The following is a 16,826-nucleotide window of genomic DNA, read 5'->3' on the forward strand; positions in this document are numbered from 1 at the left end:
TCTGATTTCGATTTCACTCTCTTTTCTGCCTTTGTAAGGGAGGAACGTAGCTAATATAAATTCTGAAGTTTATGTTTCAGCCAAAAATAAACCTTATACAAAAATTAAAAAAAAAAAAAAAATGAAGTTAGGCAGGTGGGAAGAGAGGCTGGGGGAAAGGACAAGAAATTATTTTTAATGCCCTAAACATTCCCATACTTACTGTCTCCTATTCTGAAGTACTCTTAGCCTTCACCTGAATAGTGTTAGGGCACTAATAATTATTTCATTTAGTACTCCTGTCTGCAAAAATTAGGTCATCCACTCAGGGCAGGCAGTGAAGGCAGGATACTATGTCAGTGATGTAGGCATCCTATCAGATAACAAAAATTTCAAAATGCTTTCAGAGATAAAGGCAAAAGAGGTTACAAGGTAGGACACAGAGAAATAAAGTGACCTGAGCTAAGGGTCTATTCTAAAAAGCTCAGCAGGGAGACAGTGGTTAGGATCATTTTGGCTATTAGAGGATTTGTGTCACTGGTAAATAGCAGGGCTTGTCTTTTCATATTTGCTTTATCATGCACTATATATTGTTTTGTCTCTTACTGAAGCTCAATAGATGGAATATGATGGGTTAATTGGCTGTGTCACAGCAATAATATATTTTAGTTAGAGTTGTCATGGGTCACTTCCATCCATATTACGTCCATCCAAAATACTTCCTCATAGTATTATAACCTGTCACAAACACAATTTATACCATCCACTACTGCATAAAAACAATTCTGTGCTAAATTTGACTGGACTGTTCCTACTTCAGGCCAGATTATTTATACAGTCATAAAGCCAAATAATGAATAAAATAAAAACATACATCTTATTGCACCATGTTTATTCTGTTTGCTATTCACGCTGATTTGCAAAGCCTGAAACAAACATCCTCTTCCATTCAGAATATTACTATTGTAGATGTATGCAATATAGGCCAGATTTATTAACCAGTGATTAAAACAACACCAATGACAACTCAGTTGTCCAGTTTTGTAGGAATGGTAAAATTTGTCAGGCTAACATAGAGATTGGTAAGGTTCTACCAGACAGAATAAAATATGGACAGTATATTCAGTTGCATTTCAAAAGAGCATAGAGTTTACTTAGAACCAACTGTAGCCATCTTTATTCTACCACAGATTAAAACAGAATAGTTTGGCATCCAGTATCTGCCAACTTTTATGTAGACTTGGAGGTCCTACGTGGATAGCTAGACAAGAGAGGAACAAGCTGTAGTGTAAACTATACCTTATAGAATGTTGTAAGAGATAATCCCTCCATTGCAGAATAAATGCCTGAATATTCTAACATAGGAAAATCTTCAGGTAGACACTGTTACTTCTTGGATTCTGTGGTCAAACAGCTAGAAGAAACATTTACAATGAGCTGTTTGTTTCCAATCATATCAAACAGAAGCCTGTAGTCCTCAAGAGTAATTTATTTAATCTTTAGGTACATTTTAGTAAGTTAGATATATTACAGGTGGAAGTCATTGTCATCTCTCATTTTGATCATTAATAGTAACATTCTTAGGCCACTTCTAGAAAGACTTGCTAACAAAGCTAAGAGAATGGAAACATAAAAAAGCCCACATCACATGCTGAAGCTGACTAATACAGTTGCATTGGCAAAACCCCAATGTGTGGTTACGCCAATGGAGGAAAGCTAATGTTAGTTTTGCATCTGTCATTCAAGGAGGTGATGTAACTGTGCTGGCACAAAAGGACCTCTTCTTGGCATACATCAAGGGGCTTTGACAGCATGGCCCCAGCAGATTGGCTAGTGACAGAGGCATTAAATTTTGCAGTGAAAACTGGGTGATCTGGCAAGATAAAACATTTAATTTGGAATAGCCCAAGAAAGCAGTTAAGGGAATGAAAAAGTTGGCTCTTTTGCCTGGCCACCATTTTGAAGGCTGCAGACTTAGTCCAGCGCATTGCATCATGTTTACTGAAAGGGAAACAAATATATAATCTCATTAGTTTAAAAGAACAAGGAATGTTAGTCCCTTTATTAAGATGTGTTGGAACCATCACTAACAAAGCTAATGATGGTTCTTTTTTTTTTAATAACAGAATATCAGTTTTTAGTAACTAGTAATTGTGTGGTCATGTTCCTTTTGGCATGCAACTGCTCTCTGTTATTTTTTGTTTACAGAATTACAGGTATTAATTGCAGCTTAAAAGTAGAAAGAAAAAAAAAGGCGGCTCTTTTAAAATTTATTTTTAGGAAAGGGAAGGAAAACTACCTTTTAGTTCTTTCACTTAATTGAATTGGTTTTCCTCCAGAGATGGAATGTCCCATTTAATCATTACAGCAGATGTGCAACAGCCATCTGAATATAGAGGAATGCAAACCAAAGGGATTTTCTGTTTAAAACATTGGCAACATCTTAAAAATACGCGATCTGTTGAATTCTGGGTTGGCTTTGAGCACTGGAAACACAGTACTGAAGAAAAGGCTTTACTTTATATTAATGACATTTTTAAAATGCGTTAAGGAATAGAACCCCTTAATTTGTATAAAGTAGTCAAGTAAAATATACCACATAAAATACAGATTTTTAATTGAGCTGACCTGAATGCTGTGTACTTCACACCAGTTTCACCATGTTTTATCATTTCACTTTGAATAATAATTTGTTACTGATATAATTATTATTTAGGTAGTTTAATACCCATAATGTGTAAATTGGAGCACATTGAAGCAAATTAAAGCAAATTAAAATACGGTTCCTGTCTCGGTCTTCTTTATTTAGTTCAAGAAGACAGAACAGTGAAGGTCAAGATGTCAAGAGTATACCACAGAGACAAAGGAAGAAAAAAATATTAATAAAATCATTAGATAGTTCAGTAATACTTCTCAATTTTTATTACAGATAATTCAGCAGCACTTCTTCACAGTTTCTACTACTTAGAGGACTTGTGATGTAACACCTCCTAATTGTCACTACTAACATTATATGTAGTGGTGGTACCTTTTCTTCCCCTGTTTTCCTGTAAGTAACTTGGTAGTACTCAATTTTAAAAACAACTTCAGAAGCTGAAAAATATTTAGCATTTCTGGGCACATAAAGGAGAGGAAGATTACTGGGAACAATCAATATGCTTGACCAACCTGATTGCCTTCTTTGATGGGACATTAGGGTTTGTTGATGAGGCTAGAGGTAGAGCCGTCATTTAGCTGGATTTTAGCAAGGTCTGTGGCAGTGTGTCCCACAATTTGGATATTTTGGCACCCAAGTTACGATGTTGTAGTCTGGGTGAGTGTACAACCAAATAGGTAAGAGTCAGTTTGGATGACGAGGCTCAGAGGGTCATGGATATAGGTCATACTCTACCCAGAAGCCAGTAACAAGAGCAGCTAGACAAAGAAGAAATTTAAAGCTTATCCAAATTCGCAGTGTTTGTTTCAGGTCTATGCCATAAATATGTGTTTATAGTCTGTAGGCTAGAGATAAACTTTAAGGACAAGTTAGGAATTTGGGGAATAATTAGCTAAGCCACACTGAAATCACTCTGTGGTTTTCTTGCTGAATCCTGGTGTAAATAAACATGTTGGTAATCAAATTGATGTTGTTGCCCTGGAGGACAGGGATAGATTGTGATATGATACCTATCCAGATACATGGACTTGTGGCAAGATATTTTCTGCCCATATTTTGAGATTGTAACTTTCCTATTCCATCCCTCACCCAGGAAAGCTTACATGCAAAGTAAATCCAGCCGTGCACTTCAGATGGGAGCTGTAGGACTCTTAATATGTATTGGTTCAGGTGATGAAGCATCAGGACTCCATGCCTTCATATGTAAAATAAGGATACATGCATCTAGAAGAAATGAGGCAATTTGGGTCACAGTAGATATGGCTAGATTGAACCATGTAGTAGAATGGCAGGACTGGGCTTGAAAAAAGTATGGTTAGCCTAAAATTATATAACCAATGATGTGCTTTGTCATATGACAGGCTGATGTACATGCATATGGGATAATAAAACAGTCCTACCTGTGTCTGAAGGAACAACCGCAGGTATGGGTTGACACTAGTCCTGTGGCACTAATCGGATACCCTGGTGCAGAACTTTATTCAGGTTAAGAATATGCCTCTGCCTCTCTTTCCATGTGTGACCCTTATTTGACAGATGCAGCTGCTTGCTGGGAGTAAAGATATGCTGTATCTGATACGTGGAGTTATTGAGCAAGAAGTTACCAGAATTGTAATGAAACTGTCGAAACATGGGTCATAGGGAGGCAAAAGAACAAGCTGAAGTCATGACATTTCACAAGGCTATGCTATTGAGGTAATTCAGTGTGAGAAATAAAGATGTTTGCCCTAACATACCTTTTTTTCCCTTGGTAAATCTGCACCTGGAGAGACTTGTGAAATAGCAGTGAGTTTTTACCAGCTCTGCTTTCTAGGAAGAACATAGTGAGTCCATAATAGCAATGCTTATAGAAACCAGATGAGGTTTTGCATAGCCAAAAAGAGACGGTAGTTCCCTTTCTCTTCTGACTTGGCATACTCAGGTCACTTGAGATGGCAGGTGCACAGACACTGAGGGAAAAGAACTGAGATTCTGCATATATGCATTAATCTGAGCTCAGAGAAAGACTGCCAAAGTGAAATTCAGAGCATGAAAGCCACTTAACCAGAAACCAATAAAAACATTGTTGATAGCCAGCAAAATGGATCTGTCTGGGTTTATATAGCAACCATGTGCCATCAGAGAGGCATGAAATATCCCTAAGCAAAGTTCTGTTCGCTACATTGTTTGTAGTCTGTTCTGTGTTGTGTGTTTGTGCGCTTCCTAGTACAATTTTTTTTGTTTTGTTACTGTTAATATTAGACTTTTGCCTAATATGACAATTTTCAGTATGCACCAGATTACTTTGTACATGGTTTGTGGGTCGCTAGCATTTCAGCAGCAGTGTGGGTTATATTTACGTGTGAAAAATACAAAGGAAAATGTAAGTTAGAGTCTTCTCTCTGTATTCCTATTGCCTCCAATTGTTTCTAAGTGAACTGCTTTTAGGGTGTTTCTTCTCTCCCCGTTTCTGCTCTGTCCTTAAACTTTCCCAGGTTGTCTCCACCCATGGAAATCCCATATGAAGATAGGCTAAGAAAGTTGGGGCTGTTCAGTCTGGAGAAGAGAAGGCTGCGTGGAGACCTCATAGCAGCCTTTCAATATCTGAAGGGGGCCTATAAGGATGCTGGGGAGGGACTCTTCATTAGGGACTGTAGTGGTAGAACAACAGGTAATGGGTTCAAACTTAGAGAGGGGAAGTTTAGATCAGATATAAGGAAGAAGTTCTTTACAGTGAGGGTGGTGAGGCACTGGAATGGGTTGCCCAAGGAAGTTGTGGATACTCCATCCCTGGCTATGTTCAAGGCTAGGTTAGATGGAGTCTTGGGTGACATGGTTTAATAAGAGGTGTCCCTGCCCATTGCAGGGGGGTTGGAACTAAATGATCTTATGGTCCTTTCCAACCTAAACCATTCTAAGATTCTATGATCTCTGTTCTCTTTTTCTGTTTTGGGTAATCTAGATTATGAGTTTTGGCCTAGACGATAACACAGTAAAGGCTCTTTCAAAAGCCTTATTTGAGAAGACTTGTTTTGAAAAGTCCTTATTTGAAAGTCCTTTTGAAGTGGCTGTGCGTTAGGTGCAGTATAGAATGTATCATGTGTGGCATGCAGCATACCCCATGCACTGCAGCTAGGAACCTAGAGCCTGGTTCTAAAATCCAATTCAGGTTAGCAGGGGTTTCTACTTGCTCCAGAGCTATGTAGGGAATTCACAATGACCTTCTGCATGAATTGTGGGCAAAAAGAAATCAGTGACACCAAGGCAAGTAAACACGCAAGTGAAACCTTTAGATTTTAGTAGTCACAGGGAGGAAATACTTTTAGAATGTACATAACTTTAAGTTCAGTTTTGACCACTTATACCACAGTTTAATTAATTGCTTTTTCTAAAAGATCAAAGAGGAAATTAATGAAAAATATTTTTATTAGTGTGTATGTTCTAGTCAATTGACCAATTGGAGCAATTCAGTATAAATTCATACAAGTCAAGGGAAAAAACATCAGTGATTTATCCTGCTGTCATTGAACTTTGATTTAAGGAATGGACTCAGCAAACATTTCTAGATGAGGCTAATACTTGAGTAAAACCATTGCAAGATTTCTGGTCACAAATTGCAATTAAAATGCATGCTAAGGGATGAAGGGACTTGTTTGATTGTTTGTTTTTCTTTTTGTCATTCCATTTTAGCTGCTTCCTTGCTTATTACATTGTTCCCATTAGTATAATATATTGGTTGTGTTTGCACAGCTTTTCCTGCCAAAGGCTGCCCTGCAGTTGTATGGCCATTGGAGTAACCAGCTGTTGCTTATTTAAGCCTCCATCATTTTGTATGACAGAGTAACTTGATTATGCCCTGCTTGAAGATGCTAAATAAAATTATCTTCTGAACAAGTGTACTTCACTTAATATTTGTCTCTATCAGGTGCTTGAACTCTGACACTTAAACAATATGCACTAATAAATAAAGACATTTAAAACTAGACCTAGTTGCAAGTTAATTATTAGAGAGTTCAAAGTTGGTTTACAGTATTTATAGAGCACAGTTATCTCTCTAGCTCAGGTACAATGCATATTTAAAGGATTTCAGAAAACAGAAACTAAAATGAAGTTAATAGCTTCATAAGCCAGTAATTGAGGTTAACCTTTTCCTATGTTTTGTGAATGTAGGAAATAGATCTTCAGTCAGTATTAGTCATTTTAAAAAGGCAGTATTGTAATACTCTATATGTTTCAAATCTGAACAAGAAAATAAAAATTGCTTTCTACTCATCAATATATTCTAGTTACAAGAAATTGTCATTCAGCAACAATTGTCTCTCTGTGTTATAGCAAACCATTTTGTTTTTATTTTAAACCTGGAATATGAATTAGATCTAAGCCATACTTTTTTTATTTTTCCTGATAACAACTTTCCTTAGATCTCTATAAGGCAGTTTTCTTTCTTTCCCTTTTTCATCACTAGACAATTATGCATATGAAAGTGACAATTCTGCGGTTGCCAATTGGCACCTTGAGTTTTAAGTGCTCCAAAGTGTCAGCTCCCATATGCCAGTCTACAAAATTTATTTTGAAGCCCCCCTGCCACATTTGCTAGTTTTTTTAGCCTTAGGGTGAATATAATCTTCATTCAAAGTAGATGCCTGAAGACTGAATTACTAATGAACAACCTATATAAAATAAATTTTTCTAAAAATTATAAAAGTTACAAAATTAAAATATTCTCTAAATTGTGCTGCATCTTATCTAGATGAATTGATCTAAGTTGTGCAAATCAGAGTGTATTTGAACAAAGAGAATTTTAATTTTCTAAGCATTTGAAAGGGGTATGAAAGTAATTTGAAGACTGAACTACAACTCTGGTAGAAAATTTTTGGAAATTTTATGATAAAGAATATTAATTTTTATTAAATAAAATTGGAAATAAGGTTGAAATTACCCATTGTACAGAATACCCAGCTGTTGGCCAATAAATATAATTTTTTTTTACTAGGAAAAGGCTACGGATTTTGTATTGACCTGTCAGGGTGAGCTTTTGGGATATATTTTGGCTTGTGTCCTGAGTTTGTGTTAGCTGTGATAACAATTGCCCAGAAATAAGGACAGTTAATGGATGGAGATAGACTGATTGTAGATGGGAACTCAATTTTTAAAAAAAAGCAAATAAGCACACGGTGTTAGAAAATGTGTAAAAGTACACCCAGCTGGATACAAGGCTAAGGAGGAGGGAAGACTGGCCGTCAACATCATGCAGCTTCTGCTGGTGAAGGATTTGAGATGCTGCCTATTCAACATAACCTTCCCTTCTCTCTGTTGTTCTTGCAGAGGGCTTAATCCTTAGGAACTTAGGAACTAGAGGAGCATGGACAGCGTGTGTTTCACTGGAGAAAAGTGGTTAATACTCAGAAGTTCATGTATAAGACTTTAGCTACATTAATGATATTTTCCTGTAATAATTAAATAATTTGAACAATAAAAGCTGGTATCATTGTAACTGGATTAATCATAATACTTGCTATAGTTTTGATTAGGCTGTTAAGATTTTAATTAGACTAACAATATTCTTTGCTTGGCATTTTGCCCATAAGATCTGAAGTGTAACACAATATACCTTAAAAATCCTACTTCTGCATTATGTTGAAGTTTCAATTAATTTATAATATATGAACCTCTTTTAAATAATCTCCTTCCTCTGGTTTTTCATGCAGCACAGACTTTTTCCAGTACAATTACTTAACATTGAGGGGGGTTTTTTTTGCTGGTATTTGGAGATTTCTTAGCTTAATTTTATAAATTGTGAGTACCTACTTTCTACTTGAGCTTTTGGAGTTCAATACTCCTGCGTTTCAGGACTGACATACACATTACAACAAACACAGAGATTGACCTTTGGTCAACGACTGAGTACTCTTCACATTTTTCATCCACTGGCATGCCCTGATCATGCTCTATCTAAAATAGTAACTGTACAATGTCAAGAATATTCACAGGCCATGAAGACAGTTGTCACAGTCTTGCTAGGTTTATAATACTAAAATTTCTTTCTCTCTCAGCAAGAGCAGTCTGGGTATATATCAACATCACATAGTGCGAATCATCCCAAAATGTGGGCAGACTCCTAGGAATGGTTTGGGAGAGCATAAGTTAGTCCAGGCCCAGGCCTGCCCACTCATGCCAGGACTGCTCTAACAGCTTAACAGCGCAGGCAGTAAAGCCAGAGTCCTCAGGCCTATACCATAGCATTGTTTCATTGTCTACTATATAGACAAAGTAGTAGAGTAATATATTTATATTAGTTGTTTCCAGACCTAGAGATCAACTTTTCCTCTTTTTATTTGATACATTCAATGGTATCCTCATACCCTATGTATGACAAAGGAATCATGTCTTGTTAGGAAATGAGATGAAGAAATACACACGGTTGGACAACCACTGCTGGTCCAAGGAGAAGTTGTTCTCAAATGACAGGACAGATTAGCAAAGCTTTGTGAAGTGAATATCTTCAAATTCACGTTATCTGAGTTTCAGGAGTTGTCTGTCTTTGGGATACAGCTGTCTTCCTCTACCTCTGTGGTAAAATCAAGTATTGAAAATTCACTGGAACATGTTCACATGAACTAAGGTGAATTTTAAGCATCTGGTGAAATAACACTTTGGAGGAAAAACAATGCAGTGCTATTTCCAATGAGCAGTTGACAACTCAGAGTTTTCTTTATCTACTTGCCTTAGAAGAATAAATACAATGCTAAAAAGAAGACCTAGTAAAGCCATTCCTTTCTTTGCATAAAATAATTTATGTGTAGAAGAGGAATACTTATAAACATTGCAGGAAAGTTCAGAATTAGACTTAAGTGGAATAGCAGAACAGTGAAATCATTACCATAATTCATTTTCTGAAGTGCAGGTATATACACGTTCCACTGAGACTACAAGCTTTTAATGCTCCTCTTGCATCCAAGCGTTAATGAAAGTTCATACTTTCTAAAGCTAGCACACATTTAGCTTGAAATCAGTTATGAGATCTTTCCTTTCTCTTAAAGTTTTTGAAAGCAACTGAAAAAGTGTGGATAAAAATAAAAAGGATTCATTTTCTCAATTTTCTCTGCAATGTACAGAATTACAGAATACATTTACTTCTTTAAATAATACCCATAACAAATGTTGTACTTTCATGTTTGCAAGAAGGCTTTGACTTTCTCTCAAAGTTTCATTTTAATTAGTAGTTTGGTAAAGAATATTTTTAAGAGGTTATAAAATATATATGTTAAGTAGTTTCTCATGTTTTCTTCCTGAACAAATGTTTGAAGAACTTTTTCCACGAAGTTTATCTTATACCTGGCAAGTTGTCTTGCTATATGAGCAAAACAGGGACTGACTTGCACCTGTTATCATTTTCTTCAAGAAAAGATGAATTTTCTTCCCAAAGGTCCAGACAGAAGAGTATACTGTGCACTGAAATCAATAAAAATTTGTAGGTACTAACTTATGGGGAAGAAGGTTCTGAAGAAAAGCATGGATCTTTGTAAGTTGTTGGCACGTTGCCAACATTTTTACCTCCCTGTTTATACTCTCCTGGTTTCAAATACATTTGCCTGCAGCCAGATTTTTCCATGATGACTTTTGGTGTGGAATCCATTGCATGTTGTTTCTTTCACAGTCACAGTGAATACAACTGTGAGACATGTTGTCATCCAGTCAACTATCAAGCACCAATCCATGAGAAAGCAATTGTAGGATAGGGTATGTGCATGACAGTAAAAGAAAAAAAAGACTGCCTTTTTCTAAGCCTTCTAGATTCTGCAGCAGTGGGAGGATGGCTATGAATGCTTTCAGTTGGTTTTTGAGACTAAAAAGACTTGTGCTCTTTCCACCATAGAGAGGGCTGTATCAAAAGCAGCATGACCAGCAGGTAGAAGGAGATGATCCTACCCCTCTACTCTGCTCTCGTGAGACCTCACTTGGAGTACTGTGTACAGTTCTGGTGTCCTCAGCATAAGAAGGACATGGAGCTGTTGGAGCAAGTCCAGAGGAGAGCCACGAGGATGATAAGCGGCCTGGAGCACCTCCTTTATGAAGACAGGCTGAGAAAGTTGGGGCTGTTCAGCTTGGAGAAGAGAAGGCTGCATGGAGACCTCATGGCAGCCTTCCAGTGTCTGAAGGGGGCCTACAGGGATGCTGGGAAGAACTCTTCATTAGGGACTGTACCCCTGTTACAAGGGGTAACAGGTCCAAACTTAAACAGGGGAAGTTCAGGTTAGATATTAGGAAAAATCTTTTCTGTGATGGTGGTGAGGCACTGGAACAGGTTGCCCAAAAAAGTGGTAGATTCTCCATCTCCTGGGAGTGTTCAAGGCCAGACTGGGCAGAGCCTTGGGCGCCATGGTCTAGTGTGAGGTGTCCCTTCCCATGGCAGGGGGGTTGGAACTAGATGATCTTAAGGTCCTTTTCACCCCTAACTGTTCTATGATTCTGATTTTTCTGCCTTTCCCAATCTGTGGGATGCCTGTCAATAAATGTCTTTATTTTATGATATATCATTTATCTTCTGGCTATAAATGGTCCAGTAAAGGCTTCCAACAGCTGGGAGTGAAGGCAAGAGTGGATGGAGGGAATAAGAGCAAAAAACTCTTGCTTGATGCAGTTCTGGCCTTAAAAAATGAAACTGGCTGAAGGAGCTGAGAAGATTCACATAAGAGACAAAGTATTTGGTAACAAGGATAAGGTTAAAATTAAATCACAATTTAATCTTCTGCTCTTTTACTGTTAGTGTGGAACATATTAAAGAATGGCTATCTCTGTGTATCTGTCTCAGCAACATGATTCAGACTCCAGTTTTTGATACCAAGGCTGTTCCTTTAGCTTGCAGAGAAAGGCACTTCTAAAGGGCAAAATGTATAGAACTAGCCAATGAGAGACATTAGATGAACTGCATATTTTTAAATATCCACTTCCCTTTGGAATGGAAGTCGCTGAGTTGGATCTACACTAGGTACCCCAAAAGCATGAGATATGTCAAGACTTCCCTCTGTGGTTTAGCACTTTGCAACCTGCTGGACTTGTTCATCGTCTGTGTTACAACTACTAGCAGTTAAAGAACTTGCACCAAAGTGGAAAACTTAGATTCAATTAACTCAAGAAATCACAATAGCCGTATCTCCCACCTATCCAGGACATTCTACTAAAACCAGATTAGGGAACAGGGAGGAGGGAGGTACCCTCCTTTTGACCTATTAAAACTGAGTAGAAAAGAAAAATAAATAGAATGAGGAAACCAGCAATTCTGTGGAGAGCCTGAACATAATCTTCAGTGTGAAAGCAGGGGAGGACTTAAACCAAGGAAATAATTTGGACAAAAGTTATGACATTACCACTACTTTTTTTTTTTCTCCCTGCTGAAAATGATTACTTTGTGTTGAACTCAATGCATGCAGTGTGCATGACATTGCCTCTGTGAGCACCAAACTGATGGGACTCTACAGGGGACCTGGGGGCTATTTTAATTCTGAGCAGTGAAGCCTAGCTGAGAGGTAGTCATTGAGCTACCTGCACTGGGACAATTTGGTGTACACACTTACTTTGATGCTTTTCAGGTTGCCAAGGAGGCAATTCAGTTTCAAATCCTTCCAAACTGAAGAAGTGATCAGAGTATCTCTGTTTTTCTAAAATATCCTTTTTTGGTGCCCTAATATTTCCCATTTCAGATTTTAACTTTCAAAGTAGAAAAGAGATACATACTCCTAGAATCAATGGTAGAAGATAGAAAAAGAATTTATGTATCAATTCTAGTGTGGGGTTGGGGTGGGAGATGGAAAGACGAAGATATTTAGGCCTCAAGTTTTTCCCATGTTATAAAGACATCTTTTTTTCTTGTGTTACCATGACTTTAGTTTCCTGTCTTACAACTTCTGACTGTCAAGAACAAGGAGAATAGATATAGTAGTCTTTGTTGCATCTGTGAAAGGCAAAGGACAAAAAGTTTGTAGTTCAGAAGGGATTTCAGTGTGAGGAGTGCTGAAATTCATTTCTGTGTAACTATGAGTCATTGTGAGAAAGGGACCTTTATTCTCCTGTAATTTAGAGTGAGCTACCACTGTGAGACACATGAAAAATTACTCAGACCTCGTATCTTATTAAACTGAACTACTTTTGTTGCTCCTTGATTTTTAGAGCAGCTAGTTCTGTAAAAGTTACAAGTATTTATGTTCCCAGTGTAATAAAAGTACCCAGAATGCACAGCCATAAACCCTCATTGTCCTCTTCTCTAGTATAAAACAAGGTAACAGTCAGACAAATGTCAAACCAAGTGTGCAGCATCCTGTTTGCTAGACTTGCGCTTCACCAGGCTGCAAGGAGGGGATTACAAAGATGGGAAAGATTAGATGCAGGGCACATTCCTGTCCAATACACAGACTCTCAGCCTACAAATGACCATTTAAAAAGTAGTGCCTGTTGCAACAGGATAAGATGTAATGGTTTTAAACAAAAAGAAAGGAAGTTCAGACTAGATATAAGGAAGAAGTTTTTTATGATAAGGATGGTGAAACAATGGAGCAGGCTACCCAGAGAGGTGGTAGATGCCCCATTCCTGGAAACATTCAAAGTCAGGTTGGATGGGACTCTGGGCAACCTGATCTAGTTGAAGACGTCCCTACTCGTTGCAGGGATGTTGGACTAGATGACCTTTAAAAGTCTCTTCCAACCCAAAATATTCTACAATTCTAGTAGAAAAAGGAATTGGCCCCAGGCTGTCATTGACAACTATTCTCCAGCTGAGTATGCCATTGCATTAGTGTATGGAGACTATACGATATGTATACCATACACAATGTTATACCATGTGTATACCATACACAATGTGTATATATAAGTTCAAAGCCTTCCTTTTAAAGTCTAGCAAGTTTCTTAAGTCCTTCTTTCTCATTAGCTTAATTGAAGAGCAAGTAGTAAAGGTGATCCATACAAAAGTTCTGACATCAGGCCAGAACTCTCTAAAGACTGTATTTCACTATTTGAGAACTCTTCCCCAGGAATTTTCCAACCCACCCCAGTTTTCGTGTTTCAGTAATTATAAGGGCTGGTTCAAAACTGCAACAACCATTACAAATAAATCTCACTACACATGAACCATAATCTGCAACGTGAAACTATCTGTGTGCTGGTTATTTCAGTCAAATTCAAAGAAAATACATTAGATGTAATGATATTGCCCAGGCAAAATACCTGCACTAAGTGTATTGAAATCTATGAACTCTTACTATTTCAGTGAATGCATGATCAAATTTAGAGTCAATTCACTTATGAAGCTTACTCGAATGTAAACCTTCAGGCAGACATTTGTCTTTGTAAGAGTTTGACACTGTGGGACTTCTTATCTCAAAAAAAGTCACTGAGAGCTACCATAATATACGTATTTGTTGCTAATATACTAGTACTATTACATGAGTGTATGTATTTCATCCTATAACATCCTGGGCTGCTTTATCTTTTTTTATTGTCTAACTCCTACACTAAACCATGAGAGAAAAACGAGCCTTACAGCTTGCATACTTGATAAGGACTTTAGAAATACACATTTAAATGCCAGGCATTGTTACAGATTCTGCAGGTGGGGCTTAGCTAGCAACTTAACTGCCATGAGTTGGATTTTGAAAAATGGTAAGGCTTCAAAGAAAAAAAGGCTATTTTATGTTTAATGGAATTTTTCATATGCAATACCTTTTGTTAGAGGTATTACTTGCATTGATTTCAGTTTTGAAAATCCCATTAGGAAAAATACGCCTTTTTAGGAACCGAATTCTTTTGCTTTTGAACACCACTTAATCTGACACTTAACCCTACAAGGCCCTGCTGTTCTAGTTTAATTGGAGATCAGACAGTTTGTTTCAGAGAGAAATGGATATGTTGCTGGTGATGTTTGCATGCGAATGTGCATCTACACAGAGGTCCTTCCACAGAAGTCTGAAAAAGCCTTCCTATTAATGTAACTGTGTGAGGTTTGCATTAGAAGTGTTCATGCACAATGTAGGTCAAGCTCTGCTTTCAGGCACACCACTGTCATTTTGGAGATTGAAAGGAATTTAATTATTTCACTAGTGTGAGAAAAGGCTGTATTGTGTATATTTCCTGATGTATTATCTTGTTGTATTATTGAAATGAAAGAAGGTGTTGCTCCTAGTACTTTCCTCAGCACAATAGGAAGACAATCCTGATTGTCTTTTCAATCTGGTGTTGACCCTGAAAGCAGGTTCAGCTTATTAAAAATTTTGAGGCACTGTCAATCTTTTCTTAAAGAGTATATTGGGCTATCCTTCATTTTATGATAATATCTGGCAGTTTTCTGTACAATTATACAGATTCTTTGCAAGGTGTTTCAGAGTGAGAGTCCATGCTTTCGACATACATTTGCCACATTTCTCACCTAACATTGCTTTAAGTGAGAGCATAGTTTATTTGTGATCTCTAAGGAGAAAGCATATAATGGAAATACATTGTAAATTGAAAGACATAAAAAAATGTTCAACCTTAATAGTAACTGCACACCACTTTACTGCCAAGGGCCAAGTTACCCAAAGGCACTTAATAAAACAGATGATCTGAAGCTGACATTGCAGGCAGACTTATGGCTTATCTCCAGGTTAATGTGATGCTATTGGCCTGTGTTTGAAATCATGGCTGACAACAGTGTCAGTGAATCCTCTGCCAAGGCAACGAACAGGTTTTACTTTAGTACCTTTTTCAGTCTAACGATGATTACTGAGATTTCCTACTTAGTTTAAGAAAACACATAGAACTGTAAAGTAAAATAGACATCTCATAAAACATCCAATGAAATGTGATTTCCTAAGAAAAATAACTGTTGAGCAGAACTGCAGTTAGTATTTCTCATACACTCTCTGAATGCTTCCTCAAACAGAAATTTGTCTGTGCTGTTCTTCTGGAGTGGTCATTGTAATTTTCTTTTATGGGACTATGGAAGACCAGAGTAACTTTTTTTTTTAGGTGTTAACAAAGACAATATATAAGATAATAGACAGGCTCATTCAGAAACATCAGAATTTTTCCTTGTCTCTATAGGAGACTGAGGTCCTTTGTGATCTGATTTCATGGTTCCCTGATTTTCTGATTTCTTAGTTAGGACTGTGACATATTAATATGTTTACTATGTGCCAAAAAAGCATTGTGACTAGAATTCAACAGTAAAATGGAAATGTTAAAAACAATGATGTGCACACCCAAACCTCAGGAATATTTAAGCTTCACTGTGGAGAAACTAATTTTTTTTTACTTTTTTCTTCCCCCAACCTCGAAACTCAAGGAGCATATCAAAGATTTCATTAGATTCTGCATTATGCTTGCTGCTAGTTGGGCCATGCTGCACACACTGCTGAATCACCACATGGCATATTGTTGTAGGGGTTTCTGTGTATTAAACTAGATAATACAAGACTAATTCTATTGTCACTTCTCTTTTCCTGTACAGACATATTTGTTTCTTTTCTGAAAATGTGGTTGCTACTGCATCTCGATTACTTTTATGAGAATGAAATTTAATAAATATTCTTTTGTTTCTACCATTTACTTTTAACCAACATGAAGCAGCCATACTTGTCCATAATTAAAGGCAACTTAAGTCAAGGGTCTTTCTGATGTATGTACAGAAAAGGAAGAGTGTTATTGGTTCCCTTTCCACCTAGTATTTTAAGTTAAGTTAAGTAAGTATTTTAAGCTTTGGTTTTCTTCTTATATTAAATCAATGTAACAATGATTTTTTATGCTGTTGTTTCTTTCCTTCCCCAGATGTACATCCAGACAACAACACTTACTGTCTCTATGAGTTTAAGCGCTTCTGTGTCTCTGGGCATGCTCTATATGCCCAAGGTTTATATCATCATCTTCCATCCAGAGCAGAATGTTCAAAAACGGAAGCGGAGCTTCAAGGCTGTAGTGACAGCTGCCACAATGCAAAGCAAACTGACCCAAAAAGGAAATGACAGACCAAATGGCGAGGTCAAAACTGAACTGTGTGAAAGTCTTGAAACCAACAGTAAGTCATCTGTAGACTTTCCCATGGTCAAGAGTGGCAGCACATCATAATAGATGTACGTTCACAAGAATGCACTTTCTTTAAATAATAAACTTTATTCTTTTTGTTACTTATTCTTCATGAGTCCAGAGATGTGTCAGAATTCATGTACTACTGAATGCAGGAATG

At 37.2% G+C, this 16,826-nt stretch overlaps 1 protein-coding gene across 1 annotated transcript in view; it reads left to right on the forward strand.

Annotated features, from left to right (window-relative positions):
- LOC104410745 (metabotropic glutamate receptor 8) overlaps positions 1-16,826 on the forward strand; it is a 38,896-nt gene that overhangs the window by 17,102 nt on the left and 4,968 nt on the right. The window contains exon 2 of the mRNA XM_010020996.1: positions 16,412-16,658. Within this exon, the coding sequence (XP_010019298.1) occupies positions 16,412-16,658 (247 nt within the window). The remainder of the gene's footprint in view (positions 1-16,411; positions 16,659-16,826) is intronic.

Source organism: Nestor notabilis, unplaced genomic scaffold (assembly GCF_000696875.1).
Source record: "Nestor notabilis isolate BGI_N333 unplaced genomic scaffold, ASM69687v1 scaffold16328, whole genome shotgun sequence".
Classification (NCBI taxonomy): domain Eukaryota; kingdom Metazoa; phylum Chordata; class Aves; order Psittaciformes; family Psittacidae; genus Nestor; species Nestor notabilis.